The 27,821-nt window shown below is 32.9% G+C and overlaps 1 protein-coding gene across 8 annotated transcripts in view; it reads left to right on the top strand.

Moving 5' to 3' along the window:
• Window positions 1-27,821, top strand: part of DOP1A (DOP1 leucine zipper like protein A) — an 87,667-nt gene that overhangs the window by 12,464 nt on the left and 47,382 nt on the right. For 3 of the 8 annotated variants that reach the window (XM_033098268.1, XM_033098253.1, XM_033098259.1), the window contains 9 exons: window positions 4,302-4,492; window positions 7,080-7,261; window positions 13,821-13,991; window positions 16,144-16,333; window positions 20,011-20,109; window positions 23,337-23,436; window positions 24,182-24,291; window positions 25,207-25,315; window positions 26,082-26,202. In XM_033098268.1, coding sequence (XP_032954159.1) covers window positions 4,355-4,492; window positions 7,080-7,261; window positions 13,821-13,991; window positions 16,144-16,333; window positions 20,011-20,109; window positions 23,337-23,436; window positions 24,182-24,291; window positions 25,207-25,315; window positions 26,082-26,202 — 1,220 coding nt within the window. In that variant the 5' untranslated portion in view covers window positions 4,302-4,354. Of the gene's footprint in view, window positions 1-4,301; window positions 4,493-7,079; window positions 7,262-13,820; window positions 13,992-16,143; window positions 16,334-20,010; window positions 20,110-23,336; window positions 23,437-24,181; window positions 24,292-25,206; window positions 25,316-26,081; window positions 26,203-27,821 lie in introns of those variants that run through there. The other 5 variants (XM_033098263.1, XM_033098260.1, XM_033098262.1 and 2 more) reach the window with 2 other exon arrangements.

Genomic DNA, 27,821 nt, shown 5'->3' on the forward strand with positions numbered 1-27,821 from the left:
GTGAAGTCTTTTAAATCATATTTAAGTATTTAGATTGCTTTTAGCTAAATAAATCCAAATTTCTTACCAGACTCAACTTTTTTAGCTGTGAACACATACAGGAGTTATAAACCCAACAAACTTAGCTGGTTTTTGTTGTACCTTTTTGTAAAGTTAGGTTTTTCTCGTACCAAATAAGAAACGTCTGAAGGATATGTCAATTGAGGTAATATTACTTCACAATTGTTACCCTGATTATAGATAAACAACTCCTATTTTCACTGAGAGAAATTATTACTAAATTCTTTTCAAGTTAATCTTCTCCATGCATAAATATTGTATGTCATCTTCAAAAATGATGTGTTATATCTTATTCTGGAAATATTGTTAAGGAAATAAAGTCCTTGCCAGTAAAATTTATACACGTGCTTTACTACTAGTACATTCTTAGGTTTATTGATTAGAAGTGAGTTATTTTATGCTGTTTTTATATATTTTCAGAAAATCCAGTCAATTTGATTTTTTTTTCTCTTAGTTTAATTTGGTTTTGCCGTTATTTCTTCTCTGATTTCTCAGAAGCAAATTTAGACATGTTTTACTTTAAGTTTCATTCTGACTTTCATTCCATATACTCCTGTCATTATTAAAATTCAACTAGTATGGAAGTTTATGACTTGAATCGTTTTAGTATGTCAGTGTTTTGTGTCTGAAACACTTACTGCTTTCTGTGTGTGTTTCTGTTTATGGTGAAATCTAGTTTTTAAAAATTTTAGAAATCATAGATTAATGATAAAACAACTTGCCTAGTTTTTAATTTATTCCAAGTCTTAGTCACTATATGAGCCTCAATTGCAAGTTATGTGCTGTGAAACATACAGATATGTATAAAACATGCTTCCTGCTCTCAAAGACTTCTACCATAGTTGAGGAATTGTATATTTAACTCTTCTATAAAACAAAATCAATTTTGAAATGGAAGGTTAATATTTTTGATGCACTTATTAAGTTTATATTTAATTTCTCAGAGTACTTCAGAATACTGCTTTGTGTTTGGTTTGTTGCTCTGAGAGTCCAGAATACAAAGACCTAATGATAAAACGGTTTTTTCCATATAAACTTGACAGCATTCAAAGTCCCTAGGTCCAATATCACAATTTTTAAAAGAAAAGTAGATTGACTATCTTAAAGGGTTTACCTTATTTCTCCATTCCCACCCCCTCCGAGTTGGGAATGAAAGTATCACAAGGTCGGGGATATTCTCTCTAGTCAGCACCCAAACATAGTTCTTGGTCCATGGTGTAGTGAAGTGAATAATTTCATATGTATGTTAAGTGACTATATTTAAGGATTATTCTCTCCAAAGATGGCATTTACAGTTTGTTTGTAAACAACTGAGGTAGAGAATTAGGAAATTTGTGTTGCCTCATTTTGGCTTAATCTTAAACAAGAGAATTTTGATTTAATAAATTAATAGATTGTTAGCTTTTTTTGATGCAAACAGGCTGTATTAATATAGCTGTTTATCCTAGAGTAGTGATTCTTAAACTTTTTTAGTGTTATGTAGAAAACTATGTTTAAGAATATTGTTAAAGTAGTAGACTACCTCCCCAATAAAATGTAAGATGTAAATTTTGTATGTAATTTGAGGAAATTCACAGATCCATGGGGTCCGTTTTATGTATATCTATTACATATATCTTTATTGAAATATAATTCACATACCATATAATTCACCTATTTAAAATGTATACTTAAATGGTTTTTAGTATATTCACAGAGTTGAGTAACCATCCCTACAATCAATTGTAGAACATTTTTGTCGTACCAAAAATAAACCCCATTCTTATTAGGAATGACGCTCTGTTACCCACCCAATTCAGCCCTTCCCCTCCAGCAAAAACTACTTTGCTTTCTGTCCTAGACGTTTGTCTGTTCTAGACATTTCATATAAATGGAATCATACAATATTTGGTCTTTTATGAATGGTTTCTTTCACTTAGCATGTTTTCAAGGTTCATCCATGTTGTAGCATGTGTCCGTACTTCATTCCTTTTTACGGTTGAAGAATATTCTATTGTGTTTTATTTATCCACACATCAGTTGATAGATATTTGGGTTGTTTCCTCTTTTGGGCTATTATGAATAATGCTGTTTTGAACATCTATATAAAAGTTTTTATGTGGGCATGTTTTCATTTCTCTTGGGTGTATATACCATACCTAGCAATGCAATTGCTGAGTCATAAAGTAGTTCTGTGTTTAACCTTTCGAAAACTGCCAGATGATTTTCCAAAGCAGTTGCACTGATTTATAACCCTACCAACAGTTTATAAGGGTTCCAGTTTCTCCATATCTTTGCTAATACTTGTTATTGTCTTTATTATAACAGCCATCCCAGTAGTGTGAAATATCTCATTGTGGTTTTGATTTGCATTTCCCTGATGATTAAGGATGTTGAATATCATTTTATGCATTTATTGACCATTTGTGTATCTTCTTTGGAGAAATGTCTACTCAGATCTTTTGCCTATTTTAAAATTATTTGTCCTTTTATTATGGATTTGTAAGATACAGTATATAGTTGTATTTATATTTCAGGTCCCTTGTTATTTTCTCTTGTTCTGTCTTTTCACTTTATTGATGGTATCCTTTGAAGTACAAAGGTTTTTAATTTTGTTGGAGTCCAATTTATTCTTTTGTTGCTTGTATTGTGGTGCTTTATAAATAATATGTATATACACACACACACACACACACACACACACATACACACACACAGGGTGCCAAAAAATGTATACACATTTTAAGAAAGAAAAAAACCTCTATTAGAATTGTAATACTCAATATATACCGATAACAAAAGATGAATACAAGTCATGTGTATACATTTTTTTGGCACCCCCGGTATTTGTTATTTTTAAAACTGCCTGGCCCTTAGTCACAAAGATTTATTCCTGTATTTTCTTCTAAGAGGTTTATAGTGCTTACATTTAGATCTATGTTCCATTTTGAGTTAATTTTTGTGTAGGTGTGAGGAAGAAGTAAACTTCATTCTTTTAAATGTGGGTATCCAGTTATCCCCAAACCATTTGTTGTAAAGACTATTTTTACAGCCCCGCTCCCCAATTTAATTGTGTTAGTATCCCGGAGGCCCATTCTTAGACCCTCCTTTAGTCCCATGAACCCAGCTCTAAGGAAAGGTGCAGAGTTAGATAAAACTCAGATAAGATACCAGAACAATAGAGGAGAGGCCACCTTGGTTTTTAAGTTGAGCCTCAGTTGAATCCTTTTACTACTCCGTGTTAGTCGGCTATTGCTGTATAACAAATTACCCTTCATCCAACTCAGTGGCTTCAAGCAGCAAACTTTCTGTCGGTCACAGATTTGAAGGGCTTAGCTATATAGTTCTGGCTCAGAGTCTCTCATAAAGTTACAGTCAAGATGTTGGTTGGCGCTGCAGTCAAATCAAAGCTTGCCATGGGGTGGAGGAGCTGTTTACTTATAAGATAACTCACTCTCATGCCTGTTGGCAGAAAGGTTCCATTTCTTACCAGAGGGACCTCTCCATAGGGCTCCTTGAAGGTCCCCATGACATTGTGGCTGCTATCCCACAGCTAGTGATGTAAGACAGAAAGGCAGAAGCTGGAGTGCTCTTGTGACCTAGTCTTAGCCATTATACATTGTCATTTCTATCTTACTGTTTTCCTCAGAAGTGAGTCACAAAGTCCAGCCCGAGGAGCTGGAAGATCAGGTACCAGTTTTTGAAAGTAAAATCAAAGAATCTTTGGACATATTTTAAACCATATACTTGTCAATACATATACTTGTCAGTTTTATTAAAATTAAGAAATTAAGGTCTAATTTCAAAGAGCTGATGATATTTCTTCATACTGTATGTTCATTTATTACTTAATAAAGTAAGATAATCTCCTAGACATTCATTTCTTTTTTTGCATGTCCTTGATGTTTACAGTCTAACCAGTCTTAGTGTGTTTTAGGATCAAAACAATGTGAAGGGGTATGTATATCAGAAATGTTATGTTAGCAAATATGGCAGAGAAATAACAATTTCTAAATTGAAATAAGTAACAAAATATTCCCTACTCTTTTACATCCCTAAATCCTCACAGCCATTTTCCAGTTCCTAGGAAGGAACAGAGGAGTTATCTTTGAAAACTTCTGTAACACTGCATGCTAGCCGACCAGTATTAACCACTTGTAACTCAAGAAACGTGTTAAAGTTAGTCATTAACTCTGTAGCAAGAACATCTGAACACAATGTAATACTTTGTAACTTTGGTTCCTCCTGCAAAACTCTTGTAGGTAATGATTTTACATGATTTTGGAACTGGTCTCTAGTGGGACGCTGTGGGAGGATGAACACAGAAGAGCTGGAGTTATTGAGTGACTCAAAATACAGAAACTATGTAGCTGCAATTGACAAAGCACTAAAGAATTTTGAATACTCCAGTGAATGGGCAGATTTGATATCGGCACTTGGAAAACTTAATAAGGTATGTCAGTCTCATCCATTTCATAAAAAGTAGTAAAAATCAGAAATCTGTCTATATTTATTAGATTTCTCTAAATCTTGAAGTAAAAATTTTGAAAATATAACTAAATCTCAGAATTACTTTTGTTATTGCTATTTTACTTCACACATTGTATGTCTATGTAATCAGACATATTTTTAAGGCCAAAACAACAATAGTGTTTGAAAATTATAGTTATTATCATCATTACCTCTAAAAACACAAGACTAAGAAGCAAATTTGCTAACAGTGAGGACTAATAAGTTTCTGTAATTGAGCATCAGATATGGTTCTGGAGTTCCTGGCAACAAAACCTCTATGTTGAAAGTAGTAACTAATACGTTCTTTCCAAATGACATATAGCAATTAGGAGACATTTTATATCCAGGCAAGCCTTAGATACCAAAAGTACTGAACTGAATATAAAAGCGACAGGCAGTTACATAGAGCTTGGCTTTGAATGACATGTGTGGTTTTTTATCCACTGTAATTATGGTGGCATCATTGATCAACTCTTAGTTTTAAATTTTTGCCGTTTTTTTGTTTGTTTGTTTGTTTTGGTGTTTTTTTTTCTTAAATTTTTCTCACAATAATACGTGTCTTTTTTGTGTTTTTTTTGTTTGGGAATTTTTTGGATTAAAAAAAATACATGTTATTAAATAGGAATGCTTCTAAATACTAAATGGTCCAGGGTAGCAGAAAGAAAAGGAAAGCTCTTCAATAACTATTTTAACATCAAACAGCTTAGCATACAATTACTAGGAAAGAAATTTGTCTTAAAATACATACCAAGGACAATAGTTTTCAACCTGATACTAAGGATAATTTTTTGATATCTTAAAAAGAAAAGTTTTAATTTCCAGTGTACCAAGGATTTATCTGAAAATTAGACGCACAAACTTAGGTTTGACATGTTAACTTCTAACATATATTATTTGAGGTTTGACAAATTCTCAAATTTTTGACAACATCCTCAAGAAATTGCATTCAAAAATATGTGTTTACTTAAAGATAGTTCTTGTTATGAAGAGTCTCTGAAGACTTACTAGGAACTATCTTTAAAAGCGGTTCAAATTGTGGAAATTAATTTGCTTAATTACATACATAATTAGTTTTTATAGTTAATCAGTATTCATGAAAGTAGATTTTATTGTATCCAGATAACACAAAGTAGGATATTCAAGTCATTGATGAAACTTACCTAAAATCACAGTGCAATAAGGTAAGACTTTTATATTTATATATAAATATGTGGTTTTATATATTTGTATATGTTGAAAATAGTCTAAATATGTTTTGCTAAATTTTCACCTCATTTATGTAAGTTTTCCAACTCAGAAATCCTTTTAGAAAATGGTCCTATATTTTCCTTTTTTTAATTTCATATTAATAGAATTGTTTATTGAAGCATGTTATATCATTAAATTCTAATTTAATGATATACAGAGGTACTTCTGGTAATAATCATAATTTTTTTAAAAGTATATGTAAATATTAACTCTGCCCAAAATTTAAATTAATATTCCAGAAATGGAAGGCAGCTTGTTTAAAAAATAAAATGTTTTCATAGCTGTATTCTTTGTTTTTCATTTATAGATCTATTTTTATTTACTATTCATTAAATTCAATTTAAAACTGAATTAAAGGCTTATAGTGGGAAGAACATTGAAAATGTTATATTTAAGTTAACCTCAGTTAGAGCCTCCACTTTTTTTATGAACTGGGAGATCTAGTGCTGACTCTTCTGTTATACTGCTTTGGCAGGCCATTTTATATATTTTAACCTCAGCTCTTTATTTTGTAAAATAAAGGACTTTTGTGTACTTCTTCGAAATTCAATTCTAGTATATAATATTATTCTGTTCTCTTTCTGAGTGTACATTTTATAATGTATCTGCTCTTTATCATAATAATTTGAAGAAGTACATTTATAAGTTCTTTTATGTTACTTAAATAATTAGTCTCCTTGGGGTGGTTTGTAAAATTGTATCTTCTACAAATTGTACTCTGACTGTATTATGGTTGAATATATAAAGCAAAATGTATTTGGTCTAATTGACAAGTTAGTAAAAATAAACGGGCAATCATCATCTCATGTAGATTCTTTTAAGCATTAGAACTACTTGCTATATGCTACGCCAAAGCAGTAGTTGCCTTCTTACAATTATATCTATCTATTTTGAGGTCCAGTTTTCTTCATATATTTCAAACAATGTATCAAAAATAAATTGATAGCTGATTAACATTAAAGTTTTACAAAAATCTAAAATAATACGTCTGAATAAATTTGTTTTGAAAAATATTATTTTTCATAAAAATGTTATTTCTGTTAACATTCTGTTAATTTTTTTTAATTCAATATTTTTTAGAATCCTCAGTTTTAATTTCAAATATGACATATACCTTGATAGATATAACTGACAAAAATGAAAGTTCTTTGGTCTCTGCTCTAATTTTTTTCAAGTATAAAGAAGTTCTAGAAGAATTTTTGATAATACTGTGTTAGAAAGTGGATATAATATGAAATGTAGTATTTTTTTCTCAACTGAATTAAAATGTTTTCTTCAAGGTTTTACAAAATAATGCAAAGTATCAAGTAGTACCCAAGAAGCTGACTATAGGCAAACGCCTAGCTCAGTGTCTACATCCAGCATTACCAGGTGGAGTTCATCGGAAGGCACTTGAAACATATGAAATTATCTTCAAAATCATTGGCCCGAAGCGACTTGCCAAAGATCTTTTTTTATATAGGTAAGAATAATTTTACTATCTATTCACATATAAATGAAAATATTTTTAATTGTTTATTGTTTTTCCAGTAAAAGATAAATGAAAACTACTTGATGATGGAGATTTTCAGATATCCATCTTAAATATTTTCATAGTTAAATGATTCAGAAAAATTTAGACTATCCCTTTTTTTCTTAGATGTCATTTATGAAGATTTCATTCAAAATTTTTGAGATAAAAGTACTTTCTACCTTTTTAAGCTTCAGAACTCCCCTGAGAAAAAATAAGATACCTTGATTTCTCAGCAGCTTTCAACACTGTTAACCATTCTCTTGGTTTCTGTGATACCATGTTCTCCAGTTTAGTTATTTGATCGCTTTACCAGCATTTCCTTCTTTCCCTCAACTGTGTATATGGAATTTCTTAGCGTTTGCTGAGTCCTGTATGTTATGTTTTCACTTTATAGTCACTCCTTGGGCAGATTTACCCATGCCCATCTCTTACATGCTAACTCCCAACTCGGTATCACCAATGTTGGCTTCTGCTGTGAATTCTTAGCTTCCTTGCCATCCCTGGTGGATCTTTAAAGGCAATTGAAGTTCAACCTGTTCCAAACTAAACTCATCCTCTTCTCCTATAAGCCTTGCCTTCTGCAATGCACTCAGCTCAATAATGGCATACTGTCAATCCATTTACACAAGCCTGAAATCTGAAAGCTGCACTTGATAGCTTTTTTGCTTGCCCATGTTCTTCCTCCTCCCATATACATTCTGTCACTACTAGTTCTGTCTCACAGTGGTTAAGAACAGAGGCAGTGGAGTCAAATAGTTTGTCTTCACCACTAATTCTGTGATCTTGGGCAATTTTCTTCACCCCTGTGTGTGTACTCTGATCTGCAAAAGGGCAATAAGATGACAAATTTCATAGGTTATTAATAGAACTAAAAGAGTTAATGTATGTAAAGTGTTTAGAGCAATGTGCTCATAAATGTTACTACTGTTCTGATATGTGTCCCAAATACTTCTTCTACCTTCACTAGCAGCATCCACTCTGAGTAAGCATCATCTCTAGCCTGGTCTTTGTCACTGACCTCATAACATTCAGACTATCCGTTCTTATCCTTTTATACCCTTTTCTCCACACAGTATCAGGGTAAAATTTTTAATATGTTAAATAGATAGTGTCATCCCTTTGCTAAAAACCTCCGTGGACTTCTTCCTGTCACACTTAAAAGAAAAATTCAAAGTCCTTACCATGGCTTTTAGGGCTTTTTATACCTTCATCTCTGGCTCTGCCAATGACTTTCGGCTCCTGCCACTTCCCCCCAATTTGTTCCCACAGATCTCTTTGCTTATTCTTCTTCATTTTCTTTGCTTTTCCTTCACCCTAAATACTCTAATGGAGGTCTCCTAAATATCAACTCTTCATAGAAAACTTCCTCAATTATCCTTCCTGAAACAGCCTTTCTTTTACACCTTAGGCTTTAGTACTCTAGTTTTACTGTGATGTTTTCAGAATCAGGTATCTTTATATTTATCCTTGTTGGGATTCACTGGGATTTTTAAATCTATGAATCAGTGCCTTTCATCAGTTCTGGAATCTCTTCCAGAGAAAATTTGATTTTACTCTAGCTATTCTCTCTTCTATTTTTTGGAATGGTGATTAAACATATGTTATATCTTCTAACTCTGGCTTCCCTATCTCTAAACCCCTCTTCCCTATTTTCAAACTTCTTTTCTTCCTTCTACATTCTGGTAATTTCCTCTTACATAGCTTCTAGGTCAGTAATTCTCTTATTTTGCATCTAAGTATAAAAACGTTTTTGGGTTTTTCCCCCCCATCTTTATTAAGATACAATTGATATATAAATTTAAGGTGTAACACATAATGATTTGATATATGTATATATTGTGAAATGATTACCACAGTAAGTACCGTTGACACATCCATTACCTCACATAGTTACATATGTGCATTTATGCCAGTATCATACTATCTTGATTACTATAGCTTTGTAATATAGTTTGAAATCAAAGAGTGGTACATTCAGCTTTATTGTGCTTTCTCAGGATTGCTTTGACTTTTCAGAGTCTTTTGTGGTTCCAAATGAATTTTAGGATTTTTTTTTTTTAATGTAAAAAATAGAAAAAATGCCATTGAAATCTTGATAGGGATTATATTGACTCTCTATAAATGGCTTTCAGTACTATTAACATTTTAATATTAATTCTTCCAGTCCATGGACATGGATATCTTTCTGTTTATTTGCATCTTCATTTCTTTCATTAATGTCTTAATTTCCAGTGTACAGATCTTTCACCTCCTTCGTTCAATTTATTCATAAGTATTTCATTCTTTTTGATTCTATAGTAAATGGGTTTTTTATCTATCAGATAATTCATTTCTAGTATATAGACCTGTTACTGATTTTTGTATTAATACATTGATTTTGTATTCTAGAACTTTACTGAGTTCCTTGATTAGATCTAATGGGTTTTTAAGATAAGTTTTTACTTTTCAATTACAGTTGACATACAGTATTATATTAGTTTCAGGTGTACAACATAGTAATTACACATTATATAACTTATGAAATGATCACCCTGATAAATCTAGTATCCATCTGATACCATACATAGTTATTACAACATTTTTGACTGTATACTCTATGCTATACTTTACATCCTCATGAAATCTTAATCCCTTCCCCATTTCACCCATCCCCAACACTCCTCCCATCTGGCAATCATCAAAATGTTCCATTTCTCTTATTTCTGTTTTGTTTGTTCATTTATTTTTTAAATCTCACATATAAGTGAAATCATATGGGATTTGTCTTTCTCTGTCTGACTTCTCTAGGTCCATCCATGTGGTTGTAGATGGCAAGATTTCATTCTTTTTTATACCTGAGTAGTAGTCTATTGTACGTATGTTCCACTTTTTTATCCTTCATCTACTGATGGACAATACTGATGAAGCAATTTAGGTTGTTTTCATATCTTGGCTATTGTAAATAATGCTGCAATAAACATACGGATGCATATGTCTTTTTGAGTTAGTGTTTTGGGTTTCTCCAGTTAAATACCCAGAAATGGAATTGCTGGTTCTTTCTTTGTCTCTTGTTATAGCTTTTGTTTTAAAGACTATTTTATCTGGTATAACTATTGCTACTCCAGCTTTTTTTTTTTTCCATTTTCATGAGATGTCTTTTTCCATGCCTTCACTTTCAGTCTGTATATGATTTTCGATCTGAAGTGAGTCTCTTGTAGGCAGCATTTGTATGATTCTTGTTTTCTTATCCATTCAGCCACCCCATTTCCTTTTATTGGAGCATTTAATTTATTTACATTCAAAGTAGTTGTTGATAGATATGTAGCATTTGCCATTTTGTTATTAATACTTTTGATATTTTTTTCATCTTCTTAAAGAAGTCCCTTTAACATGTCTTATAATCTGGTTTGGTAGTGATGAATTCTTTTAGTTTTTTTCTTGTCTGCGAAGCTCTTTATCTGTTTTTTAATTCTAATGATAGCTTTGCTGGATAAAGTAATGTTGGTTGTAGGTCGCTGCTTTTCATCACTGGTACATATATGCCAATCCCTTCTAGCCTACAAAGGTTTTGTTGAGACATGAGCTGACAGTCTGATGGAAGCTCCTTTGTGGTAACCGTTTTTCTCTTGCTGCTTTTAAGATTCTCTCTTTGTCTTTCACCTTTGGCATTTTAGTTATTATGTGTCTTGTGTGGTCCTCTTTGAGTTCGTCTTTGGGAGTCTTTGGGACTCTCTGCACTTACTGGGCTTGTATGTCTATTTCCTTCACTAGATTATGGACGTTTTCCATCATTACTTCTTCAAATAGGTTTTCAGCTCCCTGCTCTCTTTTCCTTCTGGTACTCCTGTGATGCAACTGTTGTTATGCTTGATGTTATCTCAGAGGCCTCTTAAATTATCCTCATTATTTTGGATTCTTTTTTCTTTTTGTTGTTCTGCTTGGATATTTTCTGCTACCTTGTCTTTTAAATTGCTGATTTGATCCTTTGTTTCATCCAATTTACTGTTGATTCCCTCTAATGTATTCTTCATTTCTGTTATTGTATTCTTTATTTCTGACTGCTTCTTTTTTTATGTTTTCTATCTCCATTTTTATATTTCCTATCTCTTGAAGATCTCCCTGAGATCATTGAGAATCCTTATAACTAGTGTTTTGAACTCTGCATCTGATAGATTGCTTGTCTCCATTTTGTTTAGTTCTTTTTCTGGAGCTTTGTTCTGTTCTTTCATTTAGGACATATTTTCTTTGTCTCCCCATTTTGGTTGCCTCCATGTGTTTGTTTCTATGTATTAGGTAGAGCTGCTATGCCTCCTGGTCTTAGTAGAGTGGCCTTAGATAGTAGGTGACCTGTAGGGCCCCGTGGCACAGTCTCCTTGTCACCTGAGCCAGATCATCCAGGTGTGTGTGTCTCTGTGTGGGTTGTATGTGCCCTCCTCTTATAGTTGAGCCTTGATTGCTGTTGGCATGTTAGTGGGAGAATTTGACCGTCAGGCTTATTGGTTGTGAGAAATGGCTGTGACTATAGTAGAGGAGCTGTTTGCAGGGGCTCTCTGTGGAGCAGGATTCATTTTATTGGGTCTTTGGTGCCTGCCCAGTCTGCCATTCGAGTGTGTCATTTGTAGAGGTGGTCGGGTAGTGCTTTGGTGTGGTCTGAAGTTAGCCACTGGGTGTTTGGGTTCTGGGGCCTTTGGAGAAGGTTCTGGTGCAGGCCAAGGTCAGTTGCTGCCATTGTTCTGCTTGCAGTCACTTTTATTAGCTACAAAGTGAACTGCAGATTGTTGCTACTTGAGCTGGGCTTGGAGGTGTCTAGGAGAGGCTAAGCTGTGAAATGTGGCCACCTGCCACTATTGCCAAGCTTGGGGATATTTAGCAAGAGATATGGGGCACACTGAGGCCAGATGCTGTTTGTTTGGGGTTTGTGAACCTTTTAGAGATTTTAGGATTATCTGCAGCATGAGCCAAGAAAGGGCATTTGTATGGAAAAACCGCTGAAGTGGCTTGGCTAGCCCACAAGTTGGGTGGGGCAGGATCTCAGGGCAGGGCAACCAGTGTTAGCTAGGTTGATGGAGACTCAGATATGGTGCCTGCCTGAGCTTGCCGGCTGGGTGGGAGGTGGGCTCAAGAAAGGAACCATGGCTTCTGTCAGCACTTCTGTCTGAGGGAAAGCTGCCCCTCCAGCCCTTGCCCTAAAGCCACACAATTTAGTCCCTCTTCATATGCACTTCACACCTTTCCAGCTGCTTCCCCAGTGCTGGAGCTCTGAACGCATGAGTCCATTAGTGAGTTAGTCTGTGCGTGGGCCCTTGTTCCTCATGGGTGACGTCTGTAGCTGGGATATCCCTCCTGATTTTTAACTGCCACAGGTGAGCATGGGACCATCCCATTCTGCATCTCTCCCCCTCCTACCAGTCTCGACATGGCTTCTGCTGTATAGGACACTTTCTTTAGTTGTAGGACTTCTGTCCAGCTAGACTTCAGGCGGTTCTCAATTATGGTTATTCTGTAGTTTAGTTGTAAGTTTGATGTGGTCATGGGAGGAGGCAAGCACAGTGTTAACCTATTCTTCCATCATGACTGGAAGCTAGGTCTAACAGGTTTTCAATGGAACCTTTAAACATTTCTGTAAATAAAATCATGTCTGCAATTAAAGACAATTTTGCTTCTTCCTTTTCAGTTTGGATCTTTTATTTCTTTCTTGCCTGATTACCCTGGCCAGGAGTACTATGTTTTCAGTACTGTGTTGAATAGTGGGCTGTGTTGAGTAGGAGTAGTGAGTCAGCTCCCTTGTCTTGTTTCTGTCTTAGAGAAAAAGGTTTCAACCTTTCACTACTGGGTATAATGTTAGTTGTGATATTGTCATACATGGCCTTTATTATGTTGAGGTATATTCCTTCTATACCTAATTTGTTAGTTTTCATCATGAATTGCATGTTGAATTTTGTCAAATGCTTTTTCTATGTCTATTGAGAAGATCATATGATGTTTTGCTTTCATTCTATTGATGTGATGTATTACATTGGTTTATTTTGCATATGTTGAACTGTCCTTGCATCCCAGGTATAAATCCCAGTTGATCATAGTGAAGGATCCTTTTTAATGTGCTATTGAATTTGGTTTGCTAGTATTTCATTGAGAATTTTTGCATCTATGTTCATCATGGATATTAGTATGTAGTTTTCTTTTCTGATAGTGTTCTTTGGTTTCAGGGTGATGCTGGCTCCGTAAAATGAGTTTGGGAGTATTCAATCCTCTTTGACTTTTTTGAAAGAGTTTGAGAAGGATTGGCATTAATTACTTTATAAATTTTTGGTAAAATTCACCAATGAAGCCTTCTGATCCTGGGTTTTTCTTCGTTGGGAGGTTTTTGGTTACTGATTTAATCTCCTTATTAGTAATTGGTCTCTTCAGACTTTGTATTTCTTCCTGATTCAGTCTTTGTACTTTGTATGTTTCTAAGAATTTTTCCATTTCTTCTAGGTTGTGTAGTTTGTTGGCATATAATTATTGATGTTTTTATTTTTTTAAACAGTTCTGGATTATTTCCTCTTCTTGCAAATGCTGCCATGTCTGTGAAACCAACATTGTTAAGTTTGTATGAGATATATTACCTGCCTTTGGGTAAAACACTGAAGCCTGGTCTACAAGGATTGCTAACTGGTATTCTTCCTGGCTTAGAAGAAGGATCAGAGTACTATGAGAGGTAAGAGGGTGCTGTTATTGTGTAGCTAAGTAATCGAAGTCATGGATTGGTCAGAAAGAATCCTTAGATCAATAATGTTTTAACGTCACAAAAATCAATTATTCTAGACACTTCAGTCTATCATATGAAGATTTCTATACCAAAAAATATTATTGTAGTGTATATAGTCTATCACACTGAAAATATAACAAGGTGATCAGAGTACAGACTTGGGAGATAAAAGGACTGGGTTTAAATCATGGCTTGACGGATACTTTGTGAGCTTAGGAAAGCTTTTCTAACATTTCCAAACTTTTTCAGATTCCTTATCTATAAAACAAGCTTAGTACGTATTTCATTGTATTATTGTAATAATGAAATCACTTAGTGAAGTGCCTAGCACATATGAGTCACTCAAAAAATTGTGACCCATAATTTAAAATAATAATACAGTAGATAGGACATTTAGATTAATTTTTAAAATGGGAAATTGGGCCATTGCCAATAGTTTTTTAAATTGTTAATGGCGGAAAATAGCCTAGCTCCAAGTGCAGTGATATTTTAACTTTTCAAAGAATACTATTTGATCTCCTTTGGAGCCTATTCTTTCTCTGGAATTTAATAGTTGTAGACAATACATAATGGCATTACCTGTCTTTAATATTACTGATATTCTTACAAAAAAAGGAACTTAAGAGTTGAGATGACAAAAATAGAAAATGCCAAACTTATTTTAAGTAGACTTATTTATTTAAACTTCAATTAATTTATTCTGGTGCATTGACCAACTACTCCATTTTATTGTATTCATCTGCTCCTATAATGCAGTAAGAATCTAATCCTGAAAATGTAAGGGATTACTCTTATGAACTACTTTGAGAGAAAAATAATTTTGTTCTTAAAACTTGTCATTTTCTTTTATTAGTTTTTATACTTACTTGCTTATAATTTTAGAAACATAATGTGAGATTATTTCCTTTAGTTTATACGTTAGTTTTAAATTGTTACACTTATTCTAAGAGAAGCATAGACTCAATACCACTTTAGAACTCTACTAGCTACAATTAAAATTTTAACATAGAAATCAATAATGATCTTTATGAATGTGACATTCCTATGGTTTATCTTGTTCTATGTGTTAGTCCATTTGGGCTGCTATAAAAAAGTACCACAGACTGGGTGACTTACAAACAACAGAAATTTATTTTTCACAGTTCTGGAGGCTGGAAGTCTAAGATCTGGTGAAAACCCTCTTCCTGGTTTGTAGCTGGAGCCTTCTCCCTGCATCTTCAAGTAATGGAAGGGGCGGCTCAACTCTGTGGGGTTTCTTTCATAAGAACACTAATCTCATTCTTGAAGGCAAACCTTCCAAAGGTTCCATCTCCTAATACCATTACCTTTGGGGATTACAGTTTAACATATGAACTTTGAAGGGACATAAACATTCAGCCCATAGCATTATGTTTTGCTGGTTATTCCATACAAGTTCTATAAAAGGATTTGTAAACTTGTTCTTTTAATGCATAAATAAATTGAGATCAGAGGCGATTACAGTGTTAGTATCACATAGCAAGTAAACAGTAGGTCTCTATCAGATTCTCTTGATTCTGATTCTACTATACTATGTTATCGATTTTTATATTTTAAGTTGCTTATGCTAAATCAAAAGTAATCTATAAATGTAATCCTTAATAAAGCAGTAATGATTTTGTCATAGGTCTAATTCATCAAAATTGTGAATTACATAGTGTGCTTTCAAAGAGAAGGAAACATTTGGAAATGTTCTTTAAGATTTTATAGAAAATTAACAGAAAATATGTTCTGTTACAAGGTTACTACTAACTAAAATGTATGTGGTGTTTAACAACCCACTGAAGTAGATAGGACTTGTACTGTTTTTATTGCTATATTCATTTTACAGTTGAGGAAACTGAAGAGATATTAAGTGATTTCCCCAAATTACACAGCTAGTAAATGGTGGATCCAGGACTTACATACACTCATTCTGATTTCTACCGTGTATGCTTCTTTCAGTCTATCACAGTTCTCTCTAGGGTGGAACATATAACTATCGTATGGATGCTTTTAAACATTCTGCCAAAGAATAATGATTTATTTTTAATAATTTATTTTTAATGTTTCCCTTCTTAAATCACTTTATTTTGTACCTCAGAACAAACACATTGTTGGAAAAGGTTGCTGCTGCAGTGGACCAGTCTGCATTCTATAGTGCCCTCTGGGGTAGTCTTCTTACCAGTCCTGCTGTGCGTTTACCTGGAATCACGTATGTTCTTGCCCATTTGAACAGGAAGCTTTCCATGGAAGATCAACTTTATATAATCGGTAGTGATATTGAGCTAATGGTAGGTCTACAAATGATTGCTCAGTTAACGAATGATCTCTTTAGAGCCAGGCACATTGTTACAAACAGATACTGAAAATATTGCAACGAACAAAGCGCTGTTTTCATGGAACTTACATTTTTCATTAGGGGAACTTAAAGGCCAAAATAATCAGTAATTATTTTTTTAAAAGCTCCAGTTTTTTTTCCATGGAAAAGTATTTATGGAGTCTTTTATTCAAGCAAATAAATCTTTTTTGTTACCATCTTGCTAACTGATCAGACCATAGTCACATTCATTATATGATTCTGAAGTGGACCTTCTCTTTGATCACAGCTTTCTTTATAAGAAAGACAGGTTTTAGACAAAGTGATAGCCATATTCTGTGTGGGATTTGTGTAAGAAGATGTAGTACTAAAGCAGACAGGGAAAGATATGGGAAAATTCACAGTGATTACTTATACTTTTTAATTTGACGATTAAGAACAGGAGGAAACCTTTTATCCCTATGCAGTGCTATTCTCTTAAAATGAGCAAGGAGTAGAAAACAAACCCTCAAGGGTCATTTTGAAAAGTTTAAAAAATTTTTTGATTAATCATCCTATACTGTTTCTCCATATCATTATGAAATGACTGAGATGTTTGTGCAGATTTTGGGTTATATTTATTAAAGTATGACTACCGTGTTTCCCCGAAAATAAGACCTAGCCAGACAATCAGCTCTAATGCGTCTTTTGGAGCAAAACTTAATATAAGACCCAGTCTTATTTTACTATAAGACCGGATATAATATAATATAATATAATATGATGTAATATAATATATAATATAATACCGGGTCTTATATTAATTTTTGACCCAGTCTTATTTTACTATAAGACCTAGTCTTATATAATATAATATGTAAGACTGGGTCTTATATTAATTTTTGCTCTAAAAGATGTGTTAGAGCTGATTCTCCAGCTAGGTCTTAGTTTCAGGAAAACACTGAAATTAACTCATCTGACATGGGCAGTTTTATACATTGTGACAGATGGATAGTCACATGACCAATACTACATTCAAGATACAGAACATTTACATCACCCCAAAAGTTCTTTTGTTCCCCTTTATAGTCACTCCCCTTCCCCTATATTTTTCTGTTTCCTTAGTTGTACTTTTCCCAGAATGTTATATAAACAGAATCATTTTATTGTATTAGCTGTTAATTCTGGTTTGTTTCACTTTGTATAACAAATTTGAAATTCATCCGTTTTTGTATATATCAGTAGTTTGTTCGTTTATCTTGCTACGTAGTATTGTATGAATGTACCACAATTTATTTATTCATTCACTGATTAATGGATGATTAAGTTGTCTTTGGTTTTGGGCAATTATGAGAAAAGCTACTAAAAACACTTGCATAGAGTTGTTTGTGTAGACAAATGTGTTTATTTCTTGGGAAAATACCTAGGAATGGAATTCCTGGTTAATATGGTAAATGTATTTTTAAGTTTTTTAAAATTATACCTTTATTGAGATATAATTCACATACCATAAAATTTACCCCTATGAATTGTACAATACAGTGGTTTTAGTATATTCACAAAGATGTACAACTGTCATCACTATCTAATTTCAGAGTATTTTCTTCAAACCTAAAAAGAAACCCCCTACACATTAATCATACCACCACATTTCCTCTTTACACCTGCCCTTGGGAACCACTAATCTATTTCTCTGTTTTTATAAATTTGCCTGTACTGGACATTACATATAAATAGAATTATGCAATCTGTAATCTTTTATGAATGACTTCTTTTACTTACCATAATTTTTTCAAGATACGTCCATATTGAAACATGTATTAATATCAAAATATTACTCCTTTTTATGGCCAAATAATATTCCATTGTATGGATATACGAAAATTTTGTTCATCCATTCATCAGTTGATGGACCTTTGGATTACTTATACTTTTTGTCTGTTATGAATGATACTCTATGAACATTTGTGTATGTATAAGTTTTTATGTAAACATATGTTTTCATTTCTTTTGATTATATACCTAATAGTGGAATTGCTGCATCATATGATAACTCTGTGTTTAACTTTTTGAGGAACAGGCAAACTTTTCCAAAGTGACTGCACCAATTTACATATCTACCAGTAATATATGAGAGGTCACTTTTCTCCACATCTTATCAATACTTGTTATTGTCTATCTTTTTTATTATAGCCATCTTAGTGGATATGAAGTATTATCTCATGGTTTTGATTTGCATTTCTCTAATGACTAATAATGTTGAGCATATTTTCTTGTGGTCATTGGCTACTTTTATATTTTCTTTGGAGAAATGTCTATTCAAAGTCTTTGCCTGCTATTTAAATGGGGTTATTTCTTTATTTGTTGTTGAGTTGTAGGAGTTCTTTATATATTTTAGATATTAAATTCTTATATACATATGATTTGAAAATATTTTCCCCCATTCTGTGAATTGTCTTCTCACTTTCTTGATTGTGTCATTGAAAGCATGAAAGTTTTAATTTTGATCAAGTCCAATTAATTTGTTTTCTGTTTTGCCATTGTGCTTTCCGTGTTAGATAATATTTAAGAAATTGTGTCTAATCCAAGGTCACAAAGATTTACTGCTACATTTTCTTCTAATGTTTATTTCAAGTTTATAAGAAACTGCCAAATTATTTTCCAAAATGGCTATACCATTTTTATACAGATCTTTAAATGTATTGTTTGTTACGTTTTCTTTTAATGACTTAATGGAAGTTTTAAACAAGTCATTTTTTAAAATTTCTTTAAAAGGTAAATGCCATAATTGGAAAACTATTTACAACACATTACAATTAAAGGACTAATCTCCTTAATATTCAAAGTTCTACTACAAATAAATAATATTAGCAATCAGGTCAAAAAAATGGTTTGAACAGATAATTGACCTAAAATAAATAAAAATAATTCAAACATGAAATGGTGCTCAACATTACTTATAATAAGAGAAATAAAAATTTAAAGTACACCAAGATACCAGTTTTTATATATCAAATTGGCAGAAATTAAAAATGCATGGGTAAACATGGAAAAACAAATAGTCACACATAGCTGGTAGGAATATAAATATAACCTTAGTAGAAAGCATTACACTATATAAATTGCAACTGCATATACCCTAAGACGTGACAATTCTACTTTGAGGGATTTATCCTACAGATGTATTTGTGCATTATATAAGTGTATTGCAGCATTATTTATAATAGTAAATGTTTTCAAACAGTATAAATATCCATCATTTGTAGCCTACTTAAAAAAATTAGGGTTTATCTATGAAATAGTGGCCCTAAAAAAAAGCTCTTTATGTAGTGATTAGGAAAGAGCTCCAAAATCTATTTTTAAATGAAAAAGGCAGAGTTTGGGATATGTACATGTGTGTTTTTATTTACTTATATTTACAGAAAATATTCACTAGTAACATTGGTTACTTGCAAAAAGGAAATTGGGTGGTTGGGAGACATTATTTTCTACTACTTAATTTTTGAACCATCGCATTACATTTACCTATTCAAAATAATATACAGTTAATTATTGATAAAATGCTGAGAAGCATATTTTTATTTATGGCAGAAAATGAAGAGTTGTTACATTTTCATGGTAAATATCTCCCAGTGTAATAGACAATAAATATTAAAGCCTTTCTTATTTCAGGTAGAAGCAGTAAGTACTTCAGTGCAGGACTCAAGTGTACTTGTACAGAGAAGCACGCTGGACCTCATACTCTTCTGTTTTCCGTTCCACATGAGTCAGGTAAAACGTAAATGCTGATATTAATATAAGGCATTCTTTGGAAAATCATAGATTCAACATGTGTAGTTATTTTTTTATTTAAGTTGGATTCTTTTATTTTACAAACCAGTACATAGAAAATAAGTTCCTTTTCAAGGAGTAGAATTTGTGAATATTATGAAGAAAAAAGATCTGTTGATTTGGATAAGAACATGGAAATTGAAATAGATTATTTCATGCCTTTAAAAATGTTCTAACCTATAAAAAGTAGGAGGTTGCTAGTTATGTCTGAGCCAAGACTCTGAAATCCAGGCCTTTACCCCAGCTTTATCTCTGTCCTGATGTTATCTTTTCTTGGTTTGGTGAACTGGGCCTTTTGTCAGACCCTTAGCAGAATTGGCTGAATTTGAAAGCCAAATGTTTAGTTACTGTGACATGCTCTAGTACTTCTTTTTTTTAATTAAAATTTATTGGGGAGACAATGGTTAGTATAATTGCATAGGTTTCAAGTGTATAATTCTGTAATATATCATCTATATATCACATTGTGTGTTCACCACCCAGAGTCATTTCTCCTTCCATCACCATATATTTGACCCCGTTTACCCTCATCTACCTCCCCCCTTACACTCTGGTAACCACTAAACTATTGTCTGTGCCTGAGTTTTTGTTTCTTTGTCTTGTTCCTTTGTTGCTTTCAGTTTTATATCCCACATATCAGTGAAATCATGTAGTTCTCAACTTTTCCTGTCTGACTTTTTCACCTTAGCATAATAATCTCAAGACCCATCCATTCTGTGTAATTTATTTCGCTTAGCATAATCTTAAAATCCATCCATGTTGTTGCTAATGGCACTATTTAATCTTTTCTTACCGCCGAATAGTATTCCATTGTATATGTATACCACAACTTCTTTATTTATTCATCTATCGAAGGACACTTGGGTTTCCATGTCTTGGCCACTGTAAATAAAGCTGCAATGAACACCAGAGCACATATATCTTTACAGATAAATGTTTTCAGATTTTTTGGGTAGATACCCAGGACAGGGATTGTTGGGTCATATGGTAATTCTATTCTTAATTTTTTGAGGAACCTCCACACTACCTTTCATAGTGGCTGCACCAATCTGTATTCCCACCAACAGTATATAAGGGTTCCTTTTTCTCCACAGCCTCTCCAAAACTTATTATTTGTTTTGTAATGCTTAGCACTCTGGGACTCTGACAAGCTGTGGTTTTAAAAAATTAGTTGCAACAAAGAATCTAAAATCATATCAATGGACTTTTCATATTCTGTTTCATTAAAATCCACTGGTGTGTCTTGCACTTTGAATGGCTCTATTAACCTTGATGTTACTCTTTTGTAACATCATGATTGGTTATTTGGAAAATCTTGGTTTACTGAATAATGCAGGTCTTCCAAATGTTAACATATTTCATTATACAATAACAAACCCATTCATTACTGTCATCACTGATCTCATCAGTAAAGCTTTTTTAGGTATTTGGAAGTCTTCAAGCCAATTCAGTTTAATTCAGCACAACACAATTTCAAGCCAAAAACAAATTTTCCGAAATTATTATTTTCTTATGGAAGCTTAAATTTTATTTGTAATGATGAATATTGTTTTTCTTGAAGTGACAGACTCACTTTATCTATTTTTGAGAAAATGCCAAGTTTCCAACCCTGAGTAATCATAGTTTTTGCAGTCATTTTTTCAGGCCAGAGTGGTATTATGTGAAAAAAAGCTCACAATTCACAGTCAACACAAGTCCTTTTCCTTGAAACATGTATCATATTTCAATATACATCAGTAGTGCTTTATGTGTTCTTCCCATTTCATAACATAGAATATTAAAAGACATGTACTAAAGGAGCAATATTTAATAAAATAAATTTTTGCTGTTTCATCAACATTCTTAAGTGAAACTGACTTTTTTTCCTTGTGTGTTTTTTGATTCTACTGCAAGTACATGACAGTAAAACAAAATAGTGACTACATGTACAGTGGATGTCACTGCTCTACTACTACTTTTCTTGCTGAGATGCCAGCAGTTTTACCCAATTTTACATGATCAGAGCAAATGTCAACATAGCAAAACAGGAAAATAACATCTTGGTATTGTTATGAATATAGTTTTTACCTTTTGGAGCTCCTGAAAGGGTCTTAGAGATCCCCAGGAGTCCGGGGACCATACTTTGAGAATTGCTTAGATTAATGGAAGACATCTGTATTTAGATGAGTGACTATAATTTGTCAACTATTGATGATCTGTGTTCTGTAACATCTCAGTTATTTTTGTAAGATTCTTTTGAAACAACCTGGATAAATCCCTTTCTAATACTGTCAAGAAGCATGGTGTAGTAAAAAGTTCACCAGCTTGATTAACTAGAGGTCAGTTATCTAACCAGTTAGGACACTAACCAGGCATTTGAATTTAGCTAAGTACTTAGGCCCTGTGAAGCTCTGGTCTTTTATTCTAGAGTGGTTATTAGAATAGTTGATTTTCGCTTTACTTTCTAATGTTCAGACTCCCAAGATTCTATTCTAAAGTGATCCACAATATGCTTAAAATCAACAGCAACTTTATTAGCTGCCTTTCATCTTTTTTTTTTAACTTTACCTCTTTTACCTTATAAAACCAGATCTCCTTTAGTAAGTCATTTTTTAAACATCTACTTAATGCTATTAGGAAAGAAGTAAAGAACAGATGAATTGTTTCTCTTTAAAAGATCTGAAGTAAAATGTAAAAAAGTTTAAGATTTAAAGCTGAGTGATAAAAGTGCTCACTATATTGTTTTTTTCGTGTCTTTGTATATGTTTGAAACACTACGAGATATTTTAGAAAAGGAAATAAAAGACAAAATTGATGAAGATAGTGAACTTCTAAAGAACTGTAGTCAGTTCTTGTGTCTGTCCTATACTGCTCTATTTATTTTCTTTGTTTTGCGTCAGATTTTGCTAATATTGGATAGGATAAAGAACTTTAAACCAGAGATTAAAATAATTCAGTTATAGTTTCAGCTGTGCAACTAAATAGCAGTGTTACCTAACGTATTGTTTACTAATCTGTAAAATGGAAGTAATAATTCCTGGGTTTGAAAGATCAAATGAGATACTGTTATGTGAAAGTACATGACTAAGCCCTAAAGTTCTGAATGGATTGTAAGGTATTCTTTTTTAAGGGGGAAAAAATATATTTTTGAATGTGATTAAATACAAGCACATTGCTAACTTTTTCAGGCGACTCGGCCAGATATGATCAGGATCTTGTCAGCAGCCCTTCATGTAGTACTCAGGAGGGATATGTCCCTGAACCGAAGACTTTATGCTTGGCTTCTTGGTAGGTGTTTGATGTGTGTGGTCTTACCTGGGAAAAGATGGAGGGACATTTGCCATACCTCAATATTATCAAGTCGTGTGTATGTCCTAAATGAAGAAACTAAAAGTTTGCTTAAATGGACAATAAAAATGAAAACAATATTAATTGTGTATTGTATGAAGAAATTTCAAAAGCTTCTTAGTTGAAGAGGCCATTTTAATGCATAGGTCATGTTCCCTTTGACAAGATTTTTTTGCTCTTATAAATTGAGGTTGTTATACTATGAGTATGTAGATAAAGAAGTATCAATTAAGAATCAAAATAATGTCATAATTCCTAAAATTTTGAAGCCATCAAAGGAATCAGGACTAGTTCTACTGTCCCACACATGGTACCAGTCTGTCACTCAGGCAGTACAACATTGTGTACACTTTGTTCTCCCGTACTTTTTGTATTTAGCCTTTCTTCACAACTCCTTACCACGTGGAGTAAGAGAACATCACTTAATTTGGATTTTCTGAGTCTTCAGTAAATTTTAGGAAATAAAAATACAGGATAATTCTGGAAGAATACTATGATACTCACTTATGTATTGAATTGGTTTCCCTTTATTAAACTATCTAAAATGATCTCTCTTGCTGACATTGATTGGGCTACTAATTGGTAAGTATTTAGAGCTGTTTTTGAGATATTTGCAGTTTGGTGTTAGTGAACAACAGTTTTGAGAATTTCATTTTAATTTATTTTGCAATTTATTTCCATGGAGGTTTTGATAACAACGGTGCTATCATAGGACCCAGAAGCACAAGGCACAGTAATCCTGAGGAACACGCCACCTATTATTTCACTACCTTTTCAAAAGAATTGTTGGTTCAGGTAATGAATGTTTTCATTTTATGTTTTGGTTACTCCCTGACTTCTAGAGTTACTCAACAAGTACAAGACAAGGTCCTGCCTTAATTGAATTAATTCACAGTTGAAGGGGTGAAGACAAGAGTCACAAACTTCCTAAGAATAACTATAACAAGCAAATGATTACATTAAAATGAATAAGTACCCAAAAGCTAGACTCATTTCTGTGTAAGTTCAGAGATAATTTTTTTTAGTTTGTTTTCATGACTTTATTAAAACATAGTTGCAGCATCTCACCTGTGTGCCCTATGAAAGTTGGAGCTTTTTAAAAAATGGGCCAGGACCTGTGTTATTTCGGAAGCCCCAGGGAAATTTAGGTTGCAGCAGGAATCTAAATGTTTGGGAAAACTATTGTAATGGAAATGTTAAAATGATCCATAGGTTTATTTCATATTATTTTTACTTCAATCATACTTAGGATATCTCAGAATAAACTAAGAAAATACATGGTATCTGATGCATTTTTAAAAGTGAATGAAGTTATATATAGTTGGTTTTGAGTCACCAATGGGAAAATAATTATATGCTAGCAGATATTGCCATGTGATGTGGCATAGTTTGGGGCATGTTGATGATCTTAAATAGAAATATTTTTATCTTTTCAGCAAACAAATAACTCATGTATTTATTTTTCTAGATTTTTTTTTTAACTTTCCACTTTTTTCTAGAGAAAATGTAAGCACTTCTCTTAAGACAAACAATATATAACATTTTCCCCCGATCTGAGGGAAAAAGCCAACTTCATTGAAAAAGCTTCAGAAAAATAATTGGGGAAGTAACTCTCCATTACATATGATTGTATTTAAAAAATATTTTTCTTTACAAAAATCTTTGAATCTGTTTAATTAAATGACTAGTGTACTTTTTTCTTTTTTAAAGGCAATGGTGGGGATCTTACAAGTGAATGGATTTGGAGAAGAGAGCACTTTAATGCAGGATCTAAAACCTTTTCGTATTTTAATCAGTTTACTGGACAAACCTGAGCTAGGTAATATATACTGTTCTAGGGCACAAGGTCACGTGATTTTGTATTGTTTCATAATAAAAATAAGGCAAAGCTATTACTTAGAAAAATTGCTGTATTTTGAGGTGGACCTTAAATACACATTCTCAATTTCTTACCTAACGTTCACTCTAGAATGTTAAGAAGATACAGGTGTACTTCCAACTGGTATGTTATCATGTATCTGCTTTGTACTATGTATGCAGTGGAGGAGTCATTTAAAGATGCTATCTAAGCTCTTCTTAATCCTGATTAAGTTACGGAAATTGAAACGTTTATGACATATCATGACTCTCTTTATAGTCACAGAATTCAAGGACTTAATTAACAGTAGTAGTAATATTACTGTCATTTACTGAATACTCAGTATATCCTGGGAACTATGCTACCTATACAAATATTTTTCCTAACACTTACAACAGTCCTGTAAGTTTGATATTATTATCCTCATTCCAGATGAGAAACTAAAGCTCAAAGAAGTTAAATAGCTTGTCTAAGGTAATAGAGCTATTAATTGGCAACACCAATTTCCCTGAGTCTGTAATTTCTGTTGTGTCAACCTATAGTTAAATAAACATTTGTTCGGTTGTTTACTATTTTACTCTTAGCTTCTCAAAATGTGAAGTTTATCGTCTGAAAAAAACTATTTATAAAAATACTTTGTTTTAAAGCATCCCTTGACTGAGCCAATTTTCAGATAATCAGGATTTGCGATTGTAATTATTGTTTTTCATGTGTATATTAATTTTAGGACCTGTAATTCTAGAAGATGTCCTAATTGAAGTGTTTAGAACATTATATTCTCAGTGCAAAGCAGAATTGGATCTTCAGATGGAACAACCCTTCAGCAAGGATCATGCTCAATTAAGCAGGTGGATTAACCAAAATATTAAGCATGACATAAAGATGTCCTCATTTATTAATATTTATAAAGTGTACACTACTCTGTGAAATTTGTATTCCAAATGAGTAAATTTGATTTAAAATATCACTGTATGTTAGTAATATGAACTCTCATAATTAATTACATTGATCTTTCAAACAGGCATTTACTGCATGGCTGCTATGTAGTAGAACCACCACATTCCAGGGTTAGTTCTCAATCTCACCAATTTAGAAAACTAAATTTTAGCAGCTAATGTGAAAATATAGATTCCAGGGACCTTATGCACACTTAACCAAACTCACAAGAGATTAACTGCTACATGTCAGTTAAGAAGTTGTACCTTACTCAGTAACTAGGCCTGTGGTGTGTAAGAGGTAGTGGCTCTTGGTTACTTGGCGACTTGACATATTCAGGCGATCAGAAAAAGACTTGAATACAGAGTTAAGGAATTAAAGGGCCTCGGGTGTTCTTTAAAGACTTTTTTTCAAGTTATGGTTATTTGTTCTTTCAGATATATATAAACATTTTTTTTAATGCCTGGGATAAGTTATATAAAATTAGCATATCCTGTTCTTCAGGTTAGTAATAGATACATGTTGACAAAGTCTTAGTTTTTCATTTCTTCTCTACTTTAAGCAGCCTACCACTTTTCCAGTCTCATCTGTTATAATATGGCAAAGGTTCCAAGAGTACAATTTTCTTTTATATGATCTGCATTTCACTAGTGTCTCCTTCATGAGACTTGGGAGATAACCTGGACCTTCCTAAAACATACTTTTATGTACTAAAACATTTTAAGGCAGTTTTTGATTTCTGATAAGTATGATAACCCTGTAATTTTTGTTTGAGAAGTTAATATGGGCTAACCTGATACTCTATTTCATTCTGTACTCTGCCTGATAATTTAATTGGTCTTTTGCGCTGCAACTTGTTAGATGCATTGACAGTACCCCATTATATATAAAAGCAATTGTTTTCATTGTAAGGATGGTGGTAGGAGATGGTAGGTTGGTGTAATAGGCTAAAGGATTTCCACTTGAAATAACAAAGTTATTTTCCCTCATGGGACTTCAATAATCATGGCTATATACAGTATTAGTTTTTTTTTGCTTGCGCTATTTTTTCAAGCTAAGAATAATAATTACATTGAAACTCACCAACATAAACTTAACCTTTTTAAGGAAATCCTGAACAGCACAGGAAAGCAGACAAAATTATTTTAGAACCAAGGTTGTCAAAATCAAATCACTACTTAGTTTATATGTGCTAAGAGAAACAAAATAATTTAATACCAAATTAACAGGCACTCAGAGTAGTTCAAAAATAACTTCCAGTTCTTTTGCTGGAAGCACAGCTGTTTTTTCCTTATGCAAGGCTAATTTTTTATCTTGATCATCATTTGAGTTATAAAAACGCAAATTTGGAAAAATAACTACACGTAAAGTAACAGGAGAGTGGCAGTACATAAAAATTAGCTGTTCCAATTTTCTCACCCGCAAGTTTTCTGTCAACTGCCTAGGAATAGGTACTACCCTAACAACGCTACACTCAAATTTAAATTTGAAAAAATAAATGTTAATATTTATTAGTTTTTGTTTTTCTTTT

The sequence above is a fragment of the Rhinolophus ferrumequinum genome, chromosome 3 (genome assembly GCF_004115265.2).
Source record: "Rhinolophus ferrumequinum isolate MPI-CBG mRhiFer1 chromosome 3, mRhiFer1_v1.p, whole genome shotgun sequence".
NCBI lineage: Eukaryota > Metazoa > Chordata > Mammalia > Chiroptera > Rhinolophidae > Rhinolophus > Rhinolophus ferrumequinum.